This window comes from Durotheca rogersii (genome assembly GCF_024521655.1).
Source record: "Durotheca rogersii strain YMJ 92031201 chromosome Unknown GGS23scaffold_5, whole genome shotgun sequence".
Taxonomy (NCBI): domain Eukaryota; kingdom Fungi; phylum Ascomycota; class Sordariomycetes; order Xylariales; family Xylariaceae; genus Durotheca; species Durotheca rogersii.
This window is the reverse complement of record NW_026251236.1, coordinates 1,100,728-1,120,380: the sequence shown is the minus strand read 5'-3', so window position 1 is coordinate 1,120,380 and position 19,653 is coordinate 1,100,728. Positions and strand designations below refer to the sequence as shown.

The 19,653-nt window shown below is 55.6% G+C and overlaps 7 protein-coding genes across 7 annotated transcripts; 4 read left to right on the top strand and 3 right to left on the bottom strand.

Annotated features, from left to right (window-relative positions):
- The first annotated feature begins 230 nt into the window (after positions 1 to 230).
- GGS23DRAFT_417544 (uncharacterized protein) lies at positions 231 to 1,151 on the top strand. Its single transcript, XM_051513727.1, has 3 exons — positions 231 to 439; positions 526 to 567; positions 624 to 1,151. Exons 1-3 carry the CDS (start codon positions 322 to 324, stop codon positions 869 to 871), a joined length of 408 nt encoding a protein of 135 aa, XP_051373953.1. The 5' UTR covers positions 231 to 321; the 3' UTR covers positions 872 to 1,151.
- Positions 1,152 to 1,430: 279 nt separating this feature from the next.
- On the bottom strand, positions 1,431 to 1,865 carry GGS23DRAFT_594785 (uncharacterized protein; the record flags this gene model as incomplete). Its single annotated transcript, XM_051518218.1, has 2 exons — positions 1,431 to 1,591; positions 1,706 to 1,865. 2 exons carry the CDS (start codon positions 1,863 to 1,865, stop codon positions 1,431 to 1,433), a joined length of 321 nt encoding a protein of 106 aa, XP_051373952.1.
- Positions 1,866 to 3,025: 1,160 nt separating this feature from the next.
- Positions 3,026 to 4,965, top strand: GGS23DRAFT_594784 (amidase signature domain-containing protein; the record flags this gene model as incomplete). Its single annotated transcript, XM_051518217.1, has 4 exons — positions 3,026 to 3,952; positions 4,085 to 4,161; positions 4,217 to 4,755; positions 4,838 to 4,965. 4 exons carry the CDS (start codon positions 3,026 to 3,028, stop codon positions 4,963 to 4,965), a joined length of 1,671 nt encoding a protein of 556 aa, XP_051373951.1.
- A 2,826-nt stretch (positions 4,966 to 7,791) lies between these two features.
- GGS23DRAFT_417441 (uncharacterized protein) lies at positions 7,792 to 11,529 on the top strand. The gene is made up of 3 exons (XM_051513726.1): positions 7,792 to 8,991; positions 9,218 to 10,627; positions 10,739 to 11,529. Exons 1-3 carry the CDS (start codon positions 7,932 to 7,934, stop codon positions 11,170 to 11,172), a joined length of 2,904 nt encoding a protein of 967 aa, XP_051373950.1. The 5' UTR covers positions 7,792 to 7,931; the 3' UTR covers positions 11,173 to 11,529.
- A 559-nt stretch (positions 11,530 to 12,088) lies between these two features.
- Positions 12,089 to 13,728, bottom strand: GGS23DRAFT_417310 (ATP-NAD kinase). Its single transcript, XM_051513725.1, has one exon. The coding sequence runs from the start codon at positions 13,507 to 13,509 to the stop codon at positions 12,097 to 12,099; it is 1,413 nt and encodes a 470-aa protein (XP_051373949.1). The 5' UTR covers positions 13,510 to 13,728; the 3' UTR covers positions 12,089 to 12,096.
- A 620-nt stretch (positions 13,729 to 14,348) lies between these two features.
- GGS23DRAFT_417240 (NAD(P)-binding protein) lies at positions 14,349 to 16,481 on the top strand. The gene is made up of 2 exons (XM_051513724.1): positions 14,349 to 14,888; positions 14,987 to 16,481. Exons 1-2 carry the CDS (start codon positions 14,836 to 14,838, stop codon positions 16,062 to 16,064), a joined length of 1,131 nt encoding a protein of 376 aa, XP_051373948.1. The 5' UTR covers positions 14,349 to 14,835; the 3' UTR covers positions 16,065 to 16,481.
- Positions 16,482 to 16,894: 413 nt separating this feature from the next.
- Positions 16,895 to 18,396, bottom strand: GGS23DRAFT_603860 (acyltransferase-domain-containing protein; the record flags this gene model as incomplete). Its single annotated transcript, XM_051519527.1, has 4 exons — positions 16,895 to 17,252; positions 17,327 to 17,775; positions 17,892 to 18,135; positions 18,203 to 18,396. The coding sequence occupies 4 exons, from the start codon at positions 18,394 to 18,396 to the stop codon at positions 16,895 to 16,897; spliced, it is 1,245 nt and encodes a 414-aa protein (XP_051373947.1).
- Positions 18,397 to 19,653: the final 1,257 nt, after the last annotated feature.

Genomic DNA, 19,653 nt, shown 5'->3' with positions numbered 1-19,653 from the left:
AAGAATGAGTTGGGAACTTCAACATGGCGTCTATGGGGGAGCATGATAATCTAAAGCTCAAACCATAGGTACATGGCACTATCACACACTGCCTCGACGATATCCTATATGAACCGATCATTGTCCTGTCTGTTACCATGAAGAAGCAACACACCCGATCGTGCTTGATTGAATAGAACCTGCGTACTCCTCGTTGAATACATACACGATCACTCTTTCTCACGCCTGTCTACGAGATTCTATCCAACATGCGTCTAAGCACGGCTCTACCTGTCTTGTCCTTAGCGGGGATCATCGCTGCGGAGAATACGGTGGAGAGAGATGACGTGCCTGGAGCCTGTCTACAACCTTGCCAATTCACGATCAACCTCTCTTCCCGGTGTGAGCGGGAGACCGACGATGACGATAGGTACCGGTCCTGCGTGTGTGGTGCTGCAGACTCTCAGATCCGCCTCACCGAGTGTGCAACTTGCGTCAAGGACAACGGGAGGAGAGACCCTGATGACAACGATGTTGCGGATCTGATGGACGACTGTGGCTGGGATTTCAACGCCGCAAGCGCTAGCTGTAGGTCTATGTCGAGTTAACCTGTCATGTTTACTAAGATCCTGACACGGCAGCAGATTCGACGGGGACAGGCACCGCTACCGCTACCTCAGCCACGCCAGCGAGCCAGACTGTCATCACGACGATCATCACTTCGTCTTCTGGCTCCACCGCATTTACCTCTACGCAGACCACCACCCAGACTGCCGTGGGCGTTGGGGCAAGCACCTTGTCAGATTCTACAGCAGGTGCTCCTCTCGCAACGGCGGAAATTGGCGTTCTCGTCGCGGCTGGACTGGTTATGGGTGTTCCCGCGTTCTTTTGATGTTCTCTGCGGTATACGGGCAATTTTCGAGGCACGACGAACACAGAGATCCTATAAATATCAAGAGCAGGATGCTAGGACCATGTTTCCTTACCCTTGCAAGCACATTCCTTCCTCTTTTTTTTTCTTCCATATTGCTCGAGTTTCGAGATTCAGAACTAGGAGTGGGTTTGAACAGTTCCCCGAGATACGAGGCTGAAGGTATACAGCACGCGGAAGGTATTCGGTGAGGTACCTTGCCATTAGCACTAGATATAGGTATATAGCAACATGAAATCGTTGCTACAATTGCGATGCATATCACGCCGGAAGGGTAGCGAGCCCTACACGAGACCACTGTCGGCAAAACGACCCCGATAAGCCCTGTCCTGTGCACAGGATCCGTATGCTCGGCGTATCACATCGCGGGCATCTCAAGAACGAAACGGGACCGGAAGCGACCTGCGACCACGAGAAATTCAGATTGTTCACTACTGAACCACCTATATTTCTGGTCGCCGGGGTAGTCTTCCTAGACTCTCAACACCGGCTGGAGCGATTCCGTCCCCAGAGTGGACGCTCAGAATCGCTCTTTGTCCTTGATCGGGAATTCGGAGCCTGTCGTCTTCTTGTATTGGTCGCGGATGAAGTCTGATATCCGCTCGTCTTTGGCTTGCTCGACAGCGCTCTCATTGCTTTGATCCCCTTGGCCTAGTATATGCTCTTGGACCCAGTCGACCCCTACGAAAAAATGACAGTAGTAGTTAGCACACTGGAGTAACGCAGCTGGCCCATCCCAACCCGATCTCGACGGGCCATGGAAGGGGGGACGATGAGCAAGTGGGCACCACAAACCTTTATCGAGGGCATCCTCGTTCTTTTCGCTCTCTTTGCCACCTCCGGCCATGGCATGGAGCTTGTCCACGATGCCGCCGCTAGATTTCTGCTCGGGATCCTCCTGCTTCTTCTCTTGGCCGCCCTGGGAGCCGCCGGTGAGCTTGTTAACGAAGTCCATGGTGCGAAACTTGTCGGATAGTGTTGGGTCTAGGCGCAGATGTTGGTACCTAGGACGAGAGAGAGTGGGATGGAGACCAAGCCCTGGTGGCGGGGATGCCCTCTTATATAGGTACCTACTATCGATGACGACACACGGGTGAGGGAGGTCTTGGTAACCTCCTCCGAAAGAAGATACCTGCTACGGAACCCGCCACATCGTACAGCGATGTTACTCCCCGCAGAAACAAACGCTCAGCTGTAGCTGTTCAGCTCTTGGCAGCGCGAATAGGGGCGAGATAGCCCCTGGTCTACCTCCTGCCCTAGCACAATCCTGCCATGTACACGTACATACCTCTACCTACCTATAAATACCTAGAGGTAAGTACTTAGGTATCTCGAGGATAATCCCTTTACTGAGTCGAAAAGCCGCGCGCTAACAACACCGCTGGGGGCAAGCTAAGGGCCCTGTGGTTACGATCCATCCACCTCGAAACTTGCTATCGGCTATATCGTCCACTAGTTTACGTCTCTTGACACAACCTTTTCTTTCTTCTTTCCCTATTTACCTAAGAACAGACTATCCCCGGCGGCTCCGTTAGATCCTGGCGCTACGACGGGGCGATCTGTAGTGGGGGGCTCGACCACGGGGAGATTTGTAATTTCTATCATACCTAGGTCTTGACCAGCTTAGGAGCCGATTCATAACCCGCCACACATACTACGCAGTATAAACATGTAGGCAGTTTTTAGTTGATCAGGTGTTATGCGTTGCCCAGCCATACCTACGTATCAAATTTTATGATAGGGCAGTCTTTTTATCGCTCGTCTCCAGAAACCCCCTTCCTCGAAGACTACTTGAGATATTATCCATGCCTGCTTATTTTTGGCCCCAATAGGGTGACAGACGCGCGAAGCTCGTTCTGGTTTCTGAGAACCCGGGCACTTGGATGGACGAGAGATAAGAGAGGGAGGGGCAGGCTGATCCCCTCGTGCCCTGTTATCTTGCGATACCGCCGCTTGGCATCGCGTGGGCGAATCCCACGCTCGTACCTACCCATCTATTGACGGGTTAGTACGAGGTGGAAACTCTGATCCACGGATACCTAGGTCATCCTAGTTGCGATACGTCGTGTTCTACAGGTAGCAGCACAGTTTTCGGTCAGGTCCTCGTAGGTTACGATGAGTCAAAGTACGATTCGAGAGACGTGGCAGAGCATTTCGGCTCGCAAGCAGGCCGAGCGTGCGTCGAAGATCCCGTCGGAATGGCTCATCCCGGAGGCGCTGATGCCGTCCGACGAGGAGGATAGGGTGCAGGAATTTCCGTACACGTCGGGCTTCTTCACGAAACGCGAGCTTCTAATCACGGATTCAACAGCATCGGAGGTCGTCTCGAAGGTGGCAGCCGGGGAGTGGACAGCAGTCGAGGTAATTAAGGCGACATGCAAGAGAGCTGCCGTGGCGCAACAGCTCGTCAATTGCGTGACTGAGACTTATTTTGACCAAGCCCTCATCCGCGCCACTGAGCTGGACGAGCACCTCCAGACGAAGGGCGAAACCGTCGGCCCCCTCCACGGTCTCCCTGTCAGTCTCAAAGACCAATTTAACCTCAAAGGCGTCGACTCCACGATCGGATATGCCGCATGGGCAGGGAAGAAGCCTGAGGAGGAGTCAACACTAGTTAGACTTCTGCGGAATGCGGGAGCCGTGTTCTATGTGAAAACGAACGTCCCGACCACGCTGATGACGGGCGAAACGGTGAACAACCTGTTCGGCAGGACTTCCAATCCCCGGAATCGCAAGCTTACGAGCGGGGGTTCATCTGGCGGCGAATCAGCCTTGATTGCCTTACGGGGTAGCTTCATCGGCGTTGGCACTGATATCGGAGGGAGCATTCGGCATCCGGCCTCGTTCTTGGGCTTGTATGCCCTGCGACCGTCACACGGTAGAGTATCGTATCAGCAAGTCACCAATACCTTCTTAGGCCAGGAAGCGGTCAGGTCATGCGCGGGGCCGATGTGTCGGTCGCCCGAGGACATTCGCCTCTTCATGGCAAGCGTCGCGGCGCAGAAGCCGTGGGAGCACGACCCTCAAATCATTCCGCTGCCGGTAGGTCGCGACCTAGGAGTTATGCAAATTCGCCCTGCCCTAGTCATAGATCCCTCCCCAAGCAATTCTTTAAAAGAGAGACTCGTCTCTAATACTCTCGAACCATCCTTAGCTGACCGCAGGGCCCGGTAGTGGAGAGCGGACGCAGAGGTACTCCCAGAAAAGCTATGTTTCGGTTTCGGCATGGGAGACGGATACGTGAACCCTTCGTGAGTGAATCTTGTCGATGGGTGGTCGAGCACCATACTCAACGCACTGTCGCAGACCCCCCCTCCGAAGGGCGATGGAGATCACAAGGGATAAATTGCTCGCAGCAGGCCACAGGATAATCGACTTTATCCCATACGAGTCGAAGGAGGCGTCGGAGATCATCTGGAAGATGTGGCTTGCCGACGGTGCAGAGGAGATCCGGCGAGACTCAGGACTGACGGGCGAACCCCTGCCGCCGGGGGTCGAGATGATGTACGGCCATAGCAATGCCTCGCTCAAGCCTCTCAGCGTATTCGAATCGTGGCAGAACCAACATAGGAGAACTGTGTTAGCCCAACGGTTTCTAGAAAGATGGCAGAAGACGGCAGAAGTGACAGGAACCGGCCGCCCGATCGATGCGCTAATAACACCAAACAGCGTCACGCCAGCAGCACGCCACAGTATGGGACAGCCATGGAATTACGGCGCACTATCGCCACTGCTCGACCTGACAACGGGGGTGTTTCCAGTTACCGAAGTGGATCTAGTGAAGGATGTGATTCCCGGCGACTGGAAGCCTATCTCGGAGAAAGACAGAGAAGCGATGGAATTCTGTAAGCGCACACATTCCCCAACAGTTACTACCTCGACTCGTAGCATTGGGCGACGACTGACGGCAGGGTGATGTTGGAACAGACGAGAGGCCCGAGAATCATGAAAACGCACAGGTTGGGCTCGCACTAATCGGCCGGCGCCTCGAGGAAGAGAAGATTACGGCCATGTTGAAAGTTATGAAGGAGGTGGTGGGGTTCCACGTCGGATAGGCACCTAGCCTGCTTGATATATGGTATCTGAATGCCTAGACATGCGAAGGGCGGGTATTTAGTATGTGATCTCGGCTCGGAGAAGAGGAAGAGAGGTGGGAGTTCGCAATGTGTGATGTCTACGTGATGCTGATACGATGCCTACGCACATAACGATGCCCAGTACTACGTAGTGATATGCAATACGGTGAATATAATTACATAGATAGGTACCTTGTGTAGGTTTCCGCTAACTCCTTAGTGCGTCGGTCGGAGAATACGAAATACGGGAAACAGGGATGAACCCATGAGTAATCCATTCCTTACCAGGCCTCCGGTATGCAACTAGAGGGAATTAAGTAGATGTATGCGTGTGAACAATCGGGAATACACATGTTTGTTCCTAAAGGAAAGAAAAAAAAAACCTACTCATATGCCACCATTTACTTTACCTCCAATCCGGCCGTTACGTGCTCAATATAGGGTCAAATTCACCACTAGAAATCTCGAGGCTCCGTAATGATAACCAGGGGGGTAGGTAAATACGCCATCGTTGTTCTGTCCTGCGCTCGCATTGAATTTAGGTTATCAAACCCGGTTTCCTTGCCCGTCTTCTATAGATAGGTACCTACAACTAATGCAGGTACACATAGAGGTGAGATGTACCCATCACCCCGCAGTACGGCTGCCCCTCCATCGCTGAGATTGAGAGGGAGATCGTGCACCATATAGGAGGAGTTGTGTACCTACATCCTAATCTTTACCGAATGTTTCATCATGTTTAGTAGGTGTTCAGATTCTACCCAACTACGGTTTTTGAGTGCTTGGGGTTTTACGTACTTCCTAACTCTCTGCAGAGGCTTGAAAGGACCTTAAGTTTTCATCTACCCGTAGCTTACTGCCTGTACGTGTCTATGTGCTCATGTTCCCGATAGGTAGGTACCTAGTTGGGCCATCTACCTGCTAACCTAGGTAGGTACCTACAAAGAACTAAACACCTCGAAATGCGTTCAAAGGTCTAATATCCGAGCATGTATGCAGGTGTATAAAGGCGTGAGCTGAAGATAGAAACCTTAGGCATGCACCTGCGTTAGGTACCTAGGTACCTAATCCAGCGAAACAACTTCGAGATGTGACAATACCCTGACTATGCACCTATCAAGACGCACAGCCTTGGGAGGTAAATACGGGCACCTCTAACCTAATCCTCTGTATGTTATGATAGATACCTAGGTCTAGGTACCTAAGGTACCTAACCTACCTGTAACAAACCGCATACCTACATCATACCAACCCACATGCATTATGTACACACATACATTACCTGTATATAAGAGGTAGGTCCCTAGGTGGGTAGGTACCTAGGCAGGTCCTCCGCGGCCTGTCGAAACCTTGTATCAGCCATACGCACATTACCAGGCACTCAAGCTGGGTACTACCTTAGGTAGGTAGTGCATATCGGAGCCACGAAGCACCTGACGGCTTAATATTGGTACATACCAGACATCTAGGTATCATGGAAGTCCAGGTTAACGGCCCGTTAGGGACATGCCTCGCTTTATTTTGTACGCAAGTTCCCCGATTTAATACCTGTGTTAAGCCCACATAGCATTAATGCTGCTTTCTATAGTAAAGTGTAAGACTCCTAATCACGCCTAGTATGCTTCCCACCTACCTAACCAGCCTTCCCTACCTTAGGTACCTATTGCACATCAGGCACCCAACATGCAGAGCTCTGCCGGGCATCCACTGGATGTACCTACAAGCTGAGGGAGGTACCTGGGTGGGCATGTTGTGCTACCTAGAGAAAGTGAGACGGGTGCGCCTAACCAAAGCGAAACCTACCTCTCTTACCCAGGTACCTACCCACCTCCGTAGGAGGTAACCAGCTGATGATGTAGGTACTTACTGGCCGACCGACCTACCTCCTCCTAGCCTACCTGCTTACCTATCTCCTTAGGGATTTGCCTGGCCTTGCAGTGCCCCGGACCTCCAGCTTCCTCCCTACCTCTACCTCTTACCTCTACCTCCCTACCTCCCAAACCTCCACGCCTGTCTGCTTTTCATACCCCTACCTACTTATTTACACCTACGCCCTGCCCACATGACCCAGGCCTGAGATGGGCCTTTTGTTCCGAGAGTGAATATCGACCTCACGTAGTTACCTAGCCCGCACACAGTGACCAGATGCTTCAGCCTGCAGGGTGGCGGGTGAGATTACAACACGAGGCAAGTAATCAACAGCCGTCATCCACCTACCGCATCGCACTTCTCACCTCTGCCCATCCGTTGCTGAAGCCCACACGCCCAAGATCCGTCCCAAGGCCGCCCCCAAGCGCAGAACAAGCCGTCATTTCACCCACTTCACCTTGAGCGGAGGGTGACTGGCTGGTTTCGTTATCACGACCGCCGGTATAGCCACCCTGCTCCCTCTTTTCCCCCCTCCCTTACCCTTCATCCCGCCTTCTCTCCCCTCATCTTCTCTCCCTCCCTGTCTCTTGCTCCGGCATGACCTCGCCTAACCTACCGTATCTCAGTCACACTATATCTGATTTGGGGAGGTAAACGCACGCACGCAAGCCGTCGGGCTCGAGCAGGCCTATGAAATTTGCAGGAGGCATCGATACGTCCTCACGCTGCGCCCTACGCCGTGGGTGCAGCCGCACTGGTGGCTGCCCACATCCACACCCGGACCAAGCAACCCAATACCAGAAATCCAATCACTGACGCGCATTAGGGCCAGTCCCCCGTCTCTCTCCTCCGAGGCGGACACGGCACAGGTACAACAAACGCGTGGGCGTGGGCGTGGGCGGTGCAGGAACAGCTTCTGAGTCGACCTGGGGGTGCCAGCCTGTCGAGGATATTCTTGCCAGAGCCCAACATTTCCTCCTGATGTCGCCAATAGGTAACCCACACACGAGAACCCGTATCTCCTGGTTGGATGAACCCCATTGCCACCCGACAGACTTGCGAAATCACGGTGCACCATGATTTCCAGTTTCGAAGCGATTAAGAATCTTACAAACCGCATACGACATCGCCATAAGGACCATCATTCTGCTGCGAACGACAAAAAGTCCTCGCAGCAGCCGGTCCTGGCACACCTAGCAAGCGCAACTCCGCGCTCTAGCAGTCCACCCCAGCCTAAGAAAGCCCCTGGAGCGTCGTGCCATTTAGCACCGGGAATGGCTCCGAAAAAACAGGCGCAACCGCCAAAGCCGTCCCCTGGCCCTTCTACTCTCCCGCCCTCCGGGCATGCGAACACGCATCCCAGCATGACCTACAGCATGGGCTTTTTGTCGGCCTCCGGGGATCTAGGCTGGTCAGCTCCAGCGGCGAACTTCTCAGCACACAGCAGTCAGGCAGGTAGCAGCAGCCAGGCGGGTAGCAGCAGCCAGGCCACCGGCAGCCGATCCAATCCTGTGGACCTGACTGGACTCGAACCGAAGCCGAACATGCTGGCAAATCACCCCTCTGCCCCTCCTCTTCCGCTGCTCTTCTCACACCAGTTCATGCCTTCACACCATGTCTCAGCCTCTGCCTCCACATCCGCGCAAATCTCAACACAGAAGAAGTCCATACCAACCTTATTTTATGAATCCATGCCCTCCTTATCTCAGAACGGCGCCCCGGAGTGGCCGGATGAGTGGCTTGACCACCACCACGCCTGGGCGGATGTACCGTTTCTGCCGGACGACGCGGAGGACCTACAGTCATATCCTTATAATATAAGCTACGACGAATTCGTGGACTGGTCAAAAAGTGGCCTCGATTCGGTTTCTCTGCCGCAGCAGCCGGACTATGCACCCGATGCTGGTGCTTCGGCGATAGATCTGGATACTCCTGAGGACGCCGGTAGCCCTTTGTCGGACCCGGAGCAGGTTCTCACAGACACAGTCCTCGTGGATGCAATTATCAAAGACCTCGAGCCTCTACACCAGTTTGTACGCTCGTGTGTGAATCGAGTCTGCCCTGGATGCGGTCGAGCGATATCTGCGGACATAAAAGAAGTTGTGAAAACGGTGAGAGGGTGGGCCTCAAGCAGTGGTAAGTTACCAGGATCACATAAATGTTTAGTCTTTGCCGTGTCTGTTCGTTGCCCGCACCATGGCTGAAGGGGGGGGGGGGGGGGGGGGATCTACCCTTTTCCGTCGTCCAGATGCAACCTACGGGGGAAACGGGATAAATCCGATGCTTCTGCCCGCATACATAGTCGAGCATGCCGCTCCGCTTCCCTTTTTTCCCCTTGGCCCCTCATGCTAATAAAGTTCAGGACAAGTACGCTTCGGGCTCAAATGCCAAAGTCCATTCTGCGGCTTGTCGATATGTCTTGGCTGTGGGGAAATCGTCTCCAGTGTGGCTAGTAATCCGCATAATGCTTGGGAGGCATCTGGCGTGAATCTTGTGGCTTGTTGGTGCTGTGAGACCGGGAGGTTAGCCGCGATTTGGGCCCTGGCTTGCGGTTGGGAGGTCTCGAGCTCGAGGCCTCAGGGTTCATCGACCGTCCTGAACAAAGTCCGTGAGAGGACCACCAGGTCGTCGAAGCTCACCACAACGTATAAGCATCTCACCGGCGTGCATCACCCAAAACAGTCGTCACATATTCCAGCCAACGCCAAGGGGGTTGGCTACAGCAGTGGGACTCATGATTACCACTCCTTTCCTCACTATTTTAATCCTCGGTACCGCGGAGCCTGCTCCCCGCTGCCCAAGAAGCCCACGGATGCCCAGGAGAGCTCCGTCCAGGAAGCTTACTTTAAGTTATTGGCCCAATTGCTGCCGTCGAGCGATCGTCGAGACCGCTTCGATCTGTCACCCCCAGAGTTCCTAGTACGCATGTTGTCGCGCAGTCCGCTCATAGGGCATGTCGCGACAATGCTCAACACCAATTCTATTGATGAGATCAGTCGTCAACACCACGTTTACGATGCCATGTTAGACTTTGTCCATGCGTTAGGAACACATCCAGCAACGGCCTCGCTCGTATACTGCGACCGCAACCTCTACCACGAGAGAGGTGGTAGTTTGCGGGATGTCTCTTTTAACCTAGGGGAAAACCGAGGACGTATCCCCTCCACGGATACGAGCAGACCTCTATTGTCGTTGTTGGAGAATCTGGCAGCCCAATCACAGACGATTCTCCGACACGCCGAGCGGAATACGGCGGAATTCAAGAATACCGAAGAGCAGAACTTGCTGAGACTTAGTAGGCGACTGGGCGAGATCTCAGCATTGCTTGGTAGCAATTCCCAGTGGTTTGAGACCACGATGGTGATCAGCAACGAAGAACCGGAGGTTGACTTTGCCGAGTGGCACCGTGGAAACTGCGTGAGGGATGCGCCCGACGACGTGATGACACAGGATTTCACGTATGCGCAAGCAGCCACCTCGGTGGGCAATCAGGCCGTCCCACCGCGCGGCCGTATGAAGAGGTTGATCACCGAAATATCAACACTGCAAGCGTCGCTGCCGCAAGGCATCTTCGTCCGCCACGGGACCTCCCGGCTCGATGTTATGAAGGTTTTGATCATCGGCCCTAAGGATACGCCCTACGAGCATGGCATATTTGAGTTCGACTTGTTTTGCCCGTTGGGTTACCCCAATACACCGCCATCGATGACATTCAGGACCACGAATGGGGGGAAAACGCGGTTTAATCCAAATCTGTATGAAGACGGCAAAAGTAAGTAACACCCCATAAATCCGATTCCCGACCCTCGTCGGGCAGCTACCAGCGTCGGTGTAGACGCCTGGCGTTGGGGTTGGTGACGATGCTGATGTCAAACCGAAACAGTATGTCTCTCTCTGCTCGGAACGTGGTCCGGGGAGCCGTGGAGACCAGGTCAATCCACTATTTTGCAGGTTCTCATCAGTATCCAGGCCATGATTCTCTGCGAGGAGCCGTGGTACAACGAACCGGGACGAGAGAACTACGAGAACAAGTCGCAGTCGGCAAAGTACAACAACGAGGTGCGGAGCTGGACCTTGCATTACGCGCTGCTTCCCTGGGTTCAAGCCGCTAGCGCCGAGGAAGCGAGTCAGGCTAGCGTCGAGAAAAAGCGCTTGACGCCGCTCTGGCGGGAGACGGTCCGGCTATATTTGCAGGCGAACGCTGGAAATATCGTGAGCTCATCCAAGCAAGCGGCCTCGAAGTCGAAGAACACGGCGCTGCAGAATGCGACCAAGGCCATCGCCTCTGCTCTCCGGGCAAACGGATATCTCGAGTAGGGCAGTTCTCCCACCCTTAAACATGAGCGCTTGTCCCTTTCCGCCTTTTGTCTCACCCCTGGAGCAAATCAGCATGGACTTTGGGGCCGGGTTCGTCGGGCTTAGATAGATGAGAGCATACGGAGTTGATTCGGCGTTGCGATACTTATGCGATGGGACCCAACTAGATAGACACACGAGCGCGCGCGCACAGTCCCCCTCCCTATCTTTCCTTTCAGATGGTGTCTCATTAAGCCCTCAACCACCTGAGGTCGCAAGGAGGTCGGTCCTTCAGTCGGTCTATTGAGCAAGCACTGGGTCAGCCGGCCACCCAAATGAGCTATTTCGCCTCCTGGTTAGCTACTGTGATCGGTACCTAGATAGACGAACAGATCTCTTCGCGGGCTTACCAGAGGCTCTGATGGGAGTATGCAAGCACGGGCTCTCCCACGAGAACAGGACCTAAGCAAATGCTTCCGTGAGCAAGTTAGCCTTACAATATCGTGCAGCTAGAGGAGACGCAACTTCGAGGAAATGGTTGGAAAGTGAAGTCCTACTGTGGAGTTACGACTGATTGGGAAGAAAGGGGGAGGGCATTGACAGGGGTCTCCAGCCTCGATTTCCGAAGGAATCGTGGCAATTTTCATCACCAGTGAGGAGTAACTTCTATACTATAGAATATTTGTGGTGCAGACAGTACATGGCTGTAGTCGGCGGAAGCAGGGGTGGTGCGGATGGATCCTGAGCACCTCTATACCTCCCGCGTCCATTTGCTTGCGCATAACCCATGCAAAGCGGCGTGGTCGCTCTACGCAGACGAGCGCTCCAGAATATGTATACATTGGTCTGCGCTGACGAACTCTGTAAAAAGCATGAGACATCTACGTAGCAAAAGAGGCGAAGGACCTGCCGGGCTCCTAGCCCTATGATGTTTATAGACTGTATTCACTGCCCCTCGCCGAACGGGTAGTTGAACTTGAGGAGACCGATGAGTCCCCCAACCCAGCCGTCGTCGTCCTCGGCGATCCCGCTCCGGTCGCCGCCGCCCTTGCCGGGAGAGCGAATGACGCAGGGCACCCCTCCTCCCCAGGTGCCGTCGGGGGTGCGGCCGACGGTCTCGCCCTCGACACGGATCTCCACCCCGATCTTCACGCCGGCCCTCCGCTTCCCGTCGATGCTGACTTCGAGCTCGCGCCCGCGATTCTTCTTGCTCAGTTTGAGGGAGACCTTGGTGTTGAGGGGCAGGCCGAGAGGCCGGAAGCTGAGGCTGCGGGCGCAGATCGGGGTGATGAGCAGCGTCTTCACCAAGGGGTGCATGATGCTGCCCCCAGCAGACAGCGAGTAGGCGGTAGAGCCGGTGGGCGTGCTTACCAGGATCCCGTCGGCCACGGCTTCGGTGAGAAAGTGGTTATTGACGTAGACGTCGATGATGGCCAGATGCGGGTTCGGGCCGCGGTGGATGACCAGCTCGTTGACGGCGTGGAAGGGCCGGGGCGCGGGTCGCCCTCCCGCTTCCTCCGAAGCGGGCTCCGAGCCCGGGGGAATTGGCGGGATCCGCAACTGCGGTTCGGTGGTCGAGGTCGGCATCAGCTGCTCGCTGATGTTGACGCCCGCAGCATCATAGACCCCGACTTTCAGCCGGTGACGCAGGAGGATCTTGCTTGAACGGGTGAGCCCCATGCTCTTCCCGCGCACACCCTCCCAGTTGTGGTGAAGGCAGCCATCGTTGTCGTCCGCCCGGCCTTTGGCAGCGACCTGCGTATGGGGGTCTTGCAAGTCCGAAACAGGAACACAACTGCCGCTCATGTACACCTCCCGCCAGGCGCGCTTGTATTCTTCAAATTTCCACTCGCCGAGGAAACCGAGCGACCCCATGCTAAAGGACAATATCGGCGGCACAGACGTGTGAAGGCTGAAGAGACTAGCAGCGCGCAATATGGTGCCATCGCCGCCGAGGGTGGTCACAAGGTCGATCTTGGCTGGGAACTGACCCGGGTCTGAGGTGGTGTAGATGGGGAAAGGTAACGACTCCTGTATGGACGAGGCGACACGGCGTTCGAAGACCAGGTTGAGGTTGGGGTACTCGCTATGGATGTGGCTCGCGAAGGAGCGAGCGGACAGGGCCACCTTGGGGTCATGGAGTTTGGGGATGATCAAAATGTTCCTCGGGGGCTCCGGCCATTGCAAAGACAGGAGCGACGACGCCGAATTCTCCTTGTACTTGGGCAGGATGCGGTCGGGGAGAGCTGAAACATCGAGAAGCTCGCGACGAGGAGACGTAGTCGAGAAGGGTCGCAGGGCCCGTAGGCGACGGGCGAGTAGACATCGACAACGAGCGGAGACGTTCGACAGAGACATGCTTCGATTGCGCCGTGGCCCAGACCGAGACCTAGCGAGCTCGTGCTCTTGCTCTCTTATTTCTACCGCGAACTGCGACTCCCCCTGCGAATGCTACGGCTGTCGCGTGTCGTGACACAGCCACCAGATGACGGGGTTGGGGAATGATTATAGCAGGCGAACAAGATATTTCGAGTCGCAGCGGATCGCATGGCTGGTGTGAGCAGATGGACAACGCGGGGAGAGAAAAATGCGAACAAAGCACCGGTAGTACTCCCACCGTTGGCGGCGCTCCGTCGTCCTCTGGGAAGGAAGAAATGAAGAGAGGAGGGAGGAGGGAAAGGGGGAGGGGGGACGGAGGAGGAGGAGGAGGAGAAGGAGGGAAGACGAGAGATACCGCCAAGAAGAGGACTATTTAGACTTAGTATCGTGAACAACGTCGACAAGCAGGTTCACCCCATGGTAGAGCTACTAATGACTTCCCAATGCCTACTACCCTCTGTCCTATGGATTAACCGGGTAGGAATTGGAAAGCATTGCGCTGCCTCTCGCCTCTCTGGACGCTGCTGTCATGAGAAGAAGAAGGGAGGGGTGGTGAAGGCGGGTTCAAAAGCGCATGACGATCGATATGTCATGGAAGAGAAGGAGGGAAAAAAAAAAATTGGTTGCCGATTTCGACCAGCGGCCAAGGGAAATTCCGAAGCTTGGCGGGGAATTTTATACTGTGTCCCGCACGGTAACGCCATCATATCTGCTCGGGTTGGCAAGTTCAAAACAGGTAATTGCACCAGTCGACCAGTTGAAACCATCGTGAACAACTAACCCTCTCTGTCTCTCTCTCTATATCTCCTCTTTTCTGCCAACCTTCTTCTTCGCCCCCCCCCTCGCTATAGTTGTATTCGTATAGCTCTCTAGGTACACCTGCCCACCTATCACATGCTCTCCGTGGCTACAGATCTACTTGTATAGGTAGGTATTACGTTGCGAATAAGAATGGATACCTACACAACGCTTGCCACAGAAGAACAGGCTAGCTAGAAGCGACCTTTCGCTCTCCGTGTATTATAAGTGAAGACGTGTGGGAACGGGTATCGCTTATAGTAAAAAATATAGTATTAAAACGACTTAGATCCCCCCCTTCTCTTCCCTTCCGCACCACCACCACTGCTACACTCTCCCCTCATAAAGAAGCTATCATCGATATTCATCCGCCTGCCCGTCCGCTCTCCCAATCGCCATATTATTTATCTTCTTAGCGTAAGACGGGATATCCGCCGCTTGGAAGTTTGGACTTACTCACTTACCTGCCTTTTAGACCTCTCTCTCTCTCCACTAGGCGATCTCGAGATGGCCGACGCTACCACCAAGTCGACGGTCAACGTCGGCGTCATCGGTTACGGGTAAGGAGTCGCCAGCTACACACACGTCTATCTCGTAATTTATATATGTGTGCCCCCTTATATGTATTGTCTTTGCTTACTGCCTAGGTACTTGGTAGCGTATCTGCCACCATCTTTCACATCCCGTTCATCGCCGCCACGCCCTCGCTGAAGCTTCACTCCATCCTGCAGCGCAACCCGGCCGCGTCGGCGCTGTCCGCGCCCCGCGACCACCCCGCCGCCAGGCACTTCACCGCGCTGGCGCCGTTCCTCGCCGACGCCGAGCTCGACCTCGTCGTCGTCACCACCACCCCGGAGACGCACTTCTCGCTCGCGCAGGAGGCGCTGCGCGCGGGCAAGCACGTCCTCGTCGAGAAGCCCTTCGTCCCGAGCGCCGCCGAGGCCGACGCCCTCATCGCGCTCGCGCGGGAGCGCCGCCGCCTGCTCTGCGTGTACCAGAACCGCCGGTGGGACGGCGACTTCCGCACGGTGCAGAAGCTGCTCGCCGCCGCCGACCGGCCGCTGGGCCGCGTCGTCGAGTTCGAGACCCACTTCGACCGCCTCCGGCTCGACAAGCCGACCGGCTGGAAGGGCGCGCTCGGCATCGACCGCGGCGGCTCCGCCCTCTACGACCTGGGCACCCACCTGATCGACCAGGTGTACGTGCTGTTCGGCGCGCCGCGCAGCGTCTTCGCCTCGCTCGCCAGCCAGCGCGACGGGCTGCGCGCCGGCCCGCAGCGGCCGGACCTCCAGCCCGACAGCGTCACCGCCCAGCTGTTCTACGACGCCGGGCTCGTCGCCCTGGTGCGCATCGCCGTCGCCAGCGTCGAGACGCGCCAGCCGCGCTTCTGGGTCCGCGGCACCGCCGGCAGCTACCGCAAGGCCGGGCTCGACCCCCAGGAGCCCCAGCTCAAGCGCGGCCTCAAGCCCGGCGACGCCGGCTTCGGCGCCGAGGCCGCCGAGTGGAACGGCAAGCTCACCCTCTTCGACCAGGCCGACGGCAGCACCCGCGAGCTGGACTGGCCCAACGCGGACCCCGTAACCTACACCGAGTTCTACAGACTTCTCGCCGACGCTGTCCTCCGGAATCGCGAGCAGGACCTGCCCGTCCCGGCTGAGCAGGCGAGGGACGTCTTACGCATCATCGAAGCTGTCAAGGAGAGCGCCAGGAGCCATCGCGAGGTCGACCTGTCCTGAAGTGACTGCTTTCTCTCTGCCCGATTCGCGACATATCGAGGGCCAATTTTTTTTTCTTTTGGTGTATATAAGAAGACATATATAGCAAACGCCATAGAAGAAGAGTCTTATAGACCTATGAGTACGGAGGACCAGTCAATTATCCACTCGTCGATTTTCCTCCCCCCTCGGCATCTTAGTTACTCTCACTCCTACTATGTTTGCCCCCCTTGGCCCGACATAATGTAGGCCCCGACTTGACCACAGTGGTCTCGTGAGCCACGTATCGACATCCATAGTGTTTGACATCAAAACTGCCCCGGGGAGCTGTTACCACTGGTACGGCACACGTTTCGAGAGCGGATTTCTATCAGGACAGTACCTTAGCCGCGTGTAACCTTGTGTCTTTGCTCAATCCCGTAAACAATTTTCGCGACAGGAATGCAGCAATGATCATGTTGACGGAAGGGTAGGTGGTTCTCGACACCAGGCCGCAAGACCTAGGAGTAACACCCTCCTTGCTTTAAGTAGTCATCTGCATATATTATATCTCAGTGCCACGCCCATCCAGGTGAGCATCTTCCCCGTGAGGCTAAATATTGGGGGCCAATCTAGCCGTCTTGACGACATATTCCCAAATCAATACTGTGCTGGAGGAGGGGAGTGTGGTTGAACATTCTATTCCCTTCGCTACTCAATACCATCAGTCTATTCCGGAACTCCAATCCCGTACCTATGCATCTTCCGTGGTATCATTTGTCGTCACACCCGTCGTTACTAATCTCCAACGCAGAAATCGATTTCCACCCCATATCGGTCTATGGGCAAATCAGCACTCCCCAAAAGGCCAGCTAAGCGCGGGCAAGGAAGCGCATCGTTCGAAGCATCACGTTGAGTATCAAGCCAAAGGTGCCAAGCATGACGAAGATCTTGGAAAATTCCCACCAGTGCTGGGTTCGCACTTCGGTCTCGATATACCCCCTGACTCCCGCCTCGTTAGCGGGGAATCGGCCGGTCGACATGTACTGCTCAAGTAGGGCATCCTTTTCGTACCACCGCTCGCGGAGCCACTCGTCAAATTTCTCCTGGTCGTCGAGGGGCATATCGTCGAGCTTGAACCGTCTCCAGTAGAAATTCGCGGATTTCGGAGGTCGTCCTTGGAAGTAGGTGCTTGACAGCGTAAAGTATTGCTCGCCATATTTTCCGCGGCTAAGCAACCTGTGTTAGCGGGTCGACGACGACGACGACGACAGGGGATAGGTGAGGAACGGATAGCAACTCACGGGACGCCTTCGTAGGCTACGGTGCAGTCGTAAACGTAGTCCACGGTCCCCTTCAGTTCGTTTAAACAGAAGAACATGCCGGTGCTGCGAGGTAGCATCTGATGCTCCGCATCGCGCACGCCCAACTTTGCGGCCCAGCTCGCCGACTTGACTCGGCCGTTGGCGGAAAGATTGGTGCCTTCGGGGAAAAGTAGAAGCCACATGGGGCTCAGATAACTTTTCCCATCAAGGTCCGTGTGTCGGGTCTTGAGTTTGCCAAGGCCACGGGCCAGGCGCGACTTATCCACGGCCATCTTGCGGGACAAGAATATGAAACCAAGAAACAGGCAACCCGGTCCAATGACGGGAATCCGCTTCAACGATTCCTTGAGTAGGATGTAGATGTGCCCATGCATGCTGGGGGTGTTGGTATAGCCGACCCACCACAAGTAGATCCAATCTGTGTATATCTACGGTATGGCGGAGTGCATATGGATATCCGTTAGTTGCCCGTGTCCGTCGGCGCAGCAGCAGGAGACAGATGGATACAGAGAGGGGAGAGAGGCGGGGGGAGGCGGGGTCAGACCTGATGGTTCGCAATCATCACCATGCGCTCGGGAAAATCGCACTCGACTCTGCCATCAGACGTAAGGCGCAACTGGGCAGCAACGGAAGAATCTCCGCTTATCCTTATGACGGTTGGTGCCCACCACTGCGTCATGGTCGTGATCAGGAGGCCGAAAGACGCCTTCGTCAGCGACATATACGCGCGGTAGAGGTCGCTGCTGACGAAGTACAACGGGGCGCCGAGAATCTGGGTGATGTGTATACTGCCTCTCATCAGAATGCGGGTCCAACGTACCGACGCAGGAAACGGGAGCGAAAGAAGTGCCATACATCAAGCATCCACACCCGAAGTATATTGAGAATGTGAGGGCGCGGATGAAGGCCCTGAAGCGCCCGTACTTGGCCTGGCCTGCGGGGTGCGCCGCGTCCGGGTCTAGGGCCGGGTCGGTAACGTCGGAGGGCGGCTGTGATTCTGCCAGGTCGTTCGGGGGCGGTGGCTCCCGCCGCGGTTTGACGGTAGCCATCGCGACGCTGTGTAGACGGCGGGGATTGCAGGCAGTTGAGGTCAAGCGGACAGTGGAGAGATCGTAGTCGTATCTAGCTGCAGAGAGGATCAGAAGGGGTTTGCAGGGCGTCAATCGATACGGCACGTCTGGATTATATGGCCACCGGGCGTCACGCGAGCCAAAGGCGAGCCACCACGTACTTACGCCTGCTCGATGCTCGACGGGCTCAGCCGGAGGAGAAAGAAGCGCGGCAGCCTATGGGTAGGAGGCGCAGCGAGACGGAGCGGATCAAGATAAGGCAGACTTCTGTTGCGCGACGGGGGAGAGGGAGGAGAGGAGGAAGAAGAGGTGAGGGGAGCGGAGAGGGAGGGGAGTGGTGATGTTTTGCGCGCGGAGCCGGCGGATGCCTAACTGAAGGCGTCGTGGCTAGTGTGGAAAGGTAGGTAAGTTCGAGGTTCCGTTCGGGGATCTATAAGAAGCCGAGGCTGCCGCCGTCCCATCGCGCCAGAGGGCGCTGGTTGGTTGGCCAGATGCATGAAGCACGGGGACGGACAGGGCGACTGCTGAGCACGTGCCAGCGATGGGGAAATACCTAAGATTCGAAGGCGGAAACAACGGTAAGCGGGAGAGGGAGAGGGAATTGTTGGTATCTCGGCTTTCCTTCCTCTTTTCCCTCTTTTTTCCCCTTGGATAGAGGAGGGGAGGAGGGGAGCAAGGCGGGTAAGCTACGGGGATTTCGCAGAGGGGGATGACTCGGTAGGCTCGTCTGCCAGGAACAGCCTAAAGCACCTACATGCGTGTGTAGGGTGAGCAGGGGTTAGCAGGAACACCAAGGGTGGGATAAGTTGGGGTATAGACAATGCCGAGACTGTAGGAGTTACAATGTGCGTCGTAGGCAGATCAGATGCGTTATAGATGCCGACCTACCTACCTAGGCAGACAGGCGGGTAGGCTTACTGGCGCGTATGCCAGGGTGCGAGCGCAGGCTGCGAGATGTCCGTGGCATGGCCCCCATTCGACGTAGGTAGGGAGAGAGGAGGTGGTGGGGTTGATCACCGAGGGAGGGTAGGCGGCGGATAACTCGTCCACTCATACATACATCCATCCACACATCATCATACCATAGCGGAGAACAAGTAGATGGGTGCCATTGTAAGTTAGCAGAAGCGGCCGAGAATGGTGGCGTGGGATAATAGAGGAACAAGGAAGAGACACGAAGAGGTGGACGGGGTGATGGGCTCCCACGTGTCTACCGGGTGGGTACCTCCTCGGTAA

Bases quoted from the DNA above. Each gene is read 5' to 3' on its own strand.
- GGS23DRAFT_417544 (XM_051513727.1), top strand. From the start codon at position 322: ATGACGTGCCTGGAGCCTGTCTACAACCTTGCCAATTCACGATCAACC. The intron at 440-525 runs CTCTCAGATCCG...TTGCGGATCTGA, and splicing joins TGCGTGTGTGGTGCTGCAGA to TGGACGACTGTGGCTGGGAT. The intron at 568-623 runs GTAGGTCTATGT...ACACGGCAGCAG, and splicing joins CAACGCCGCAAGCGCTAGCT to ATTCGACGGGGACAGGCACC.
- GGS23DRAFT_417441 (XM_051513726.1), top strand. From the start codon at position 7,932: ATGATTTCCAGTTTCGAAGCGATTAAGAATCTTACAAACCGCATACGA. The intron at 8,992-9,217 runs GTAAGTTACCAG...AATAAAGTTCAG, and splicing joins AGGGTGGGCCTCAAGCAGTG to GACAAGTACGCTTCGGGCTC. The intron at 10,628-10,738 runs GTAAGTAACACC...AAACCGAAACAG, and splicing joins TCTGTATGAAGACGGCAAAA to TATGTCTCTCTCTGCTCGGA.
- GGS23DRAFT_417310 (XM_051513725.1), bottom strand. From the start codon at position 13,509: ATGTCTCTGTCGAACGTCTCCGCTCGTTGTCGATGTCTACTCGCCCGT.
- GGS23DRAFT_417240 (XM_051513724.1), top strand. From the start codon at position 14,836: ATGGCCGACGCTACCACCAAGTCGACGGTCAACGTCGGCGTCATCGGT. The intron at 14,889-14,986 runs GTAAGGAGTCGC...GGTACTTGGTAG, and splicing joins GTCGGCGTCATCGGTTACGG to CGTATCTGCCACCATCTTTC.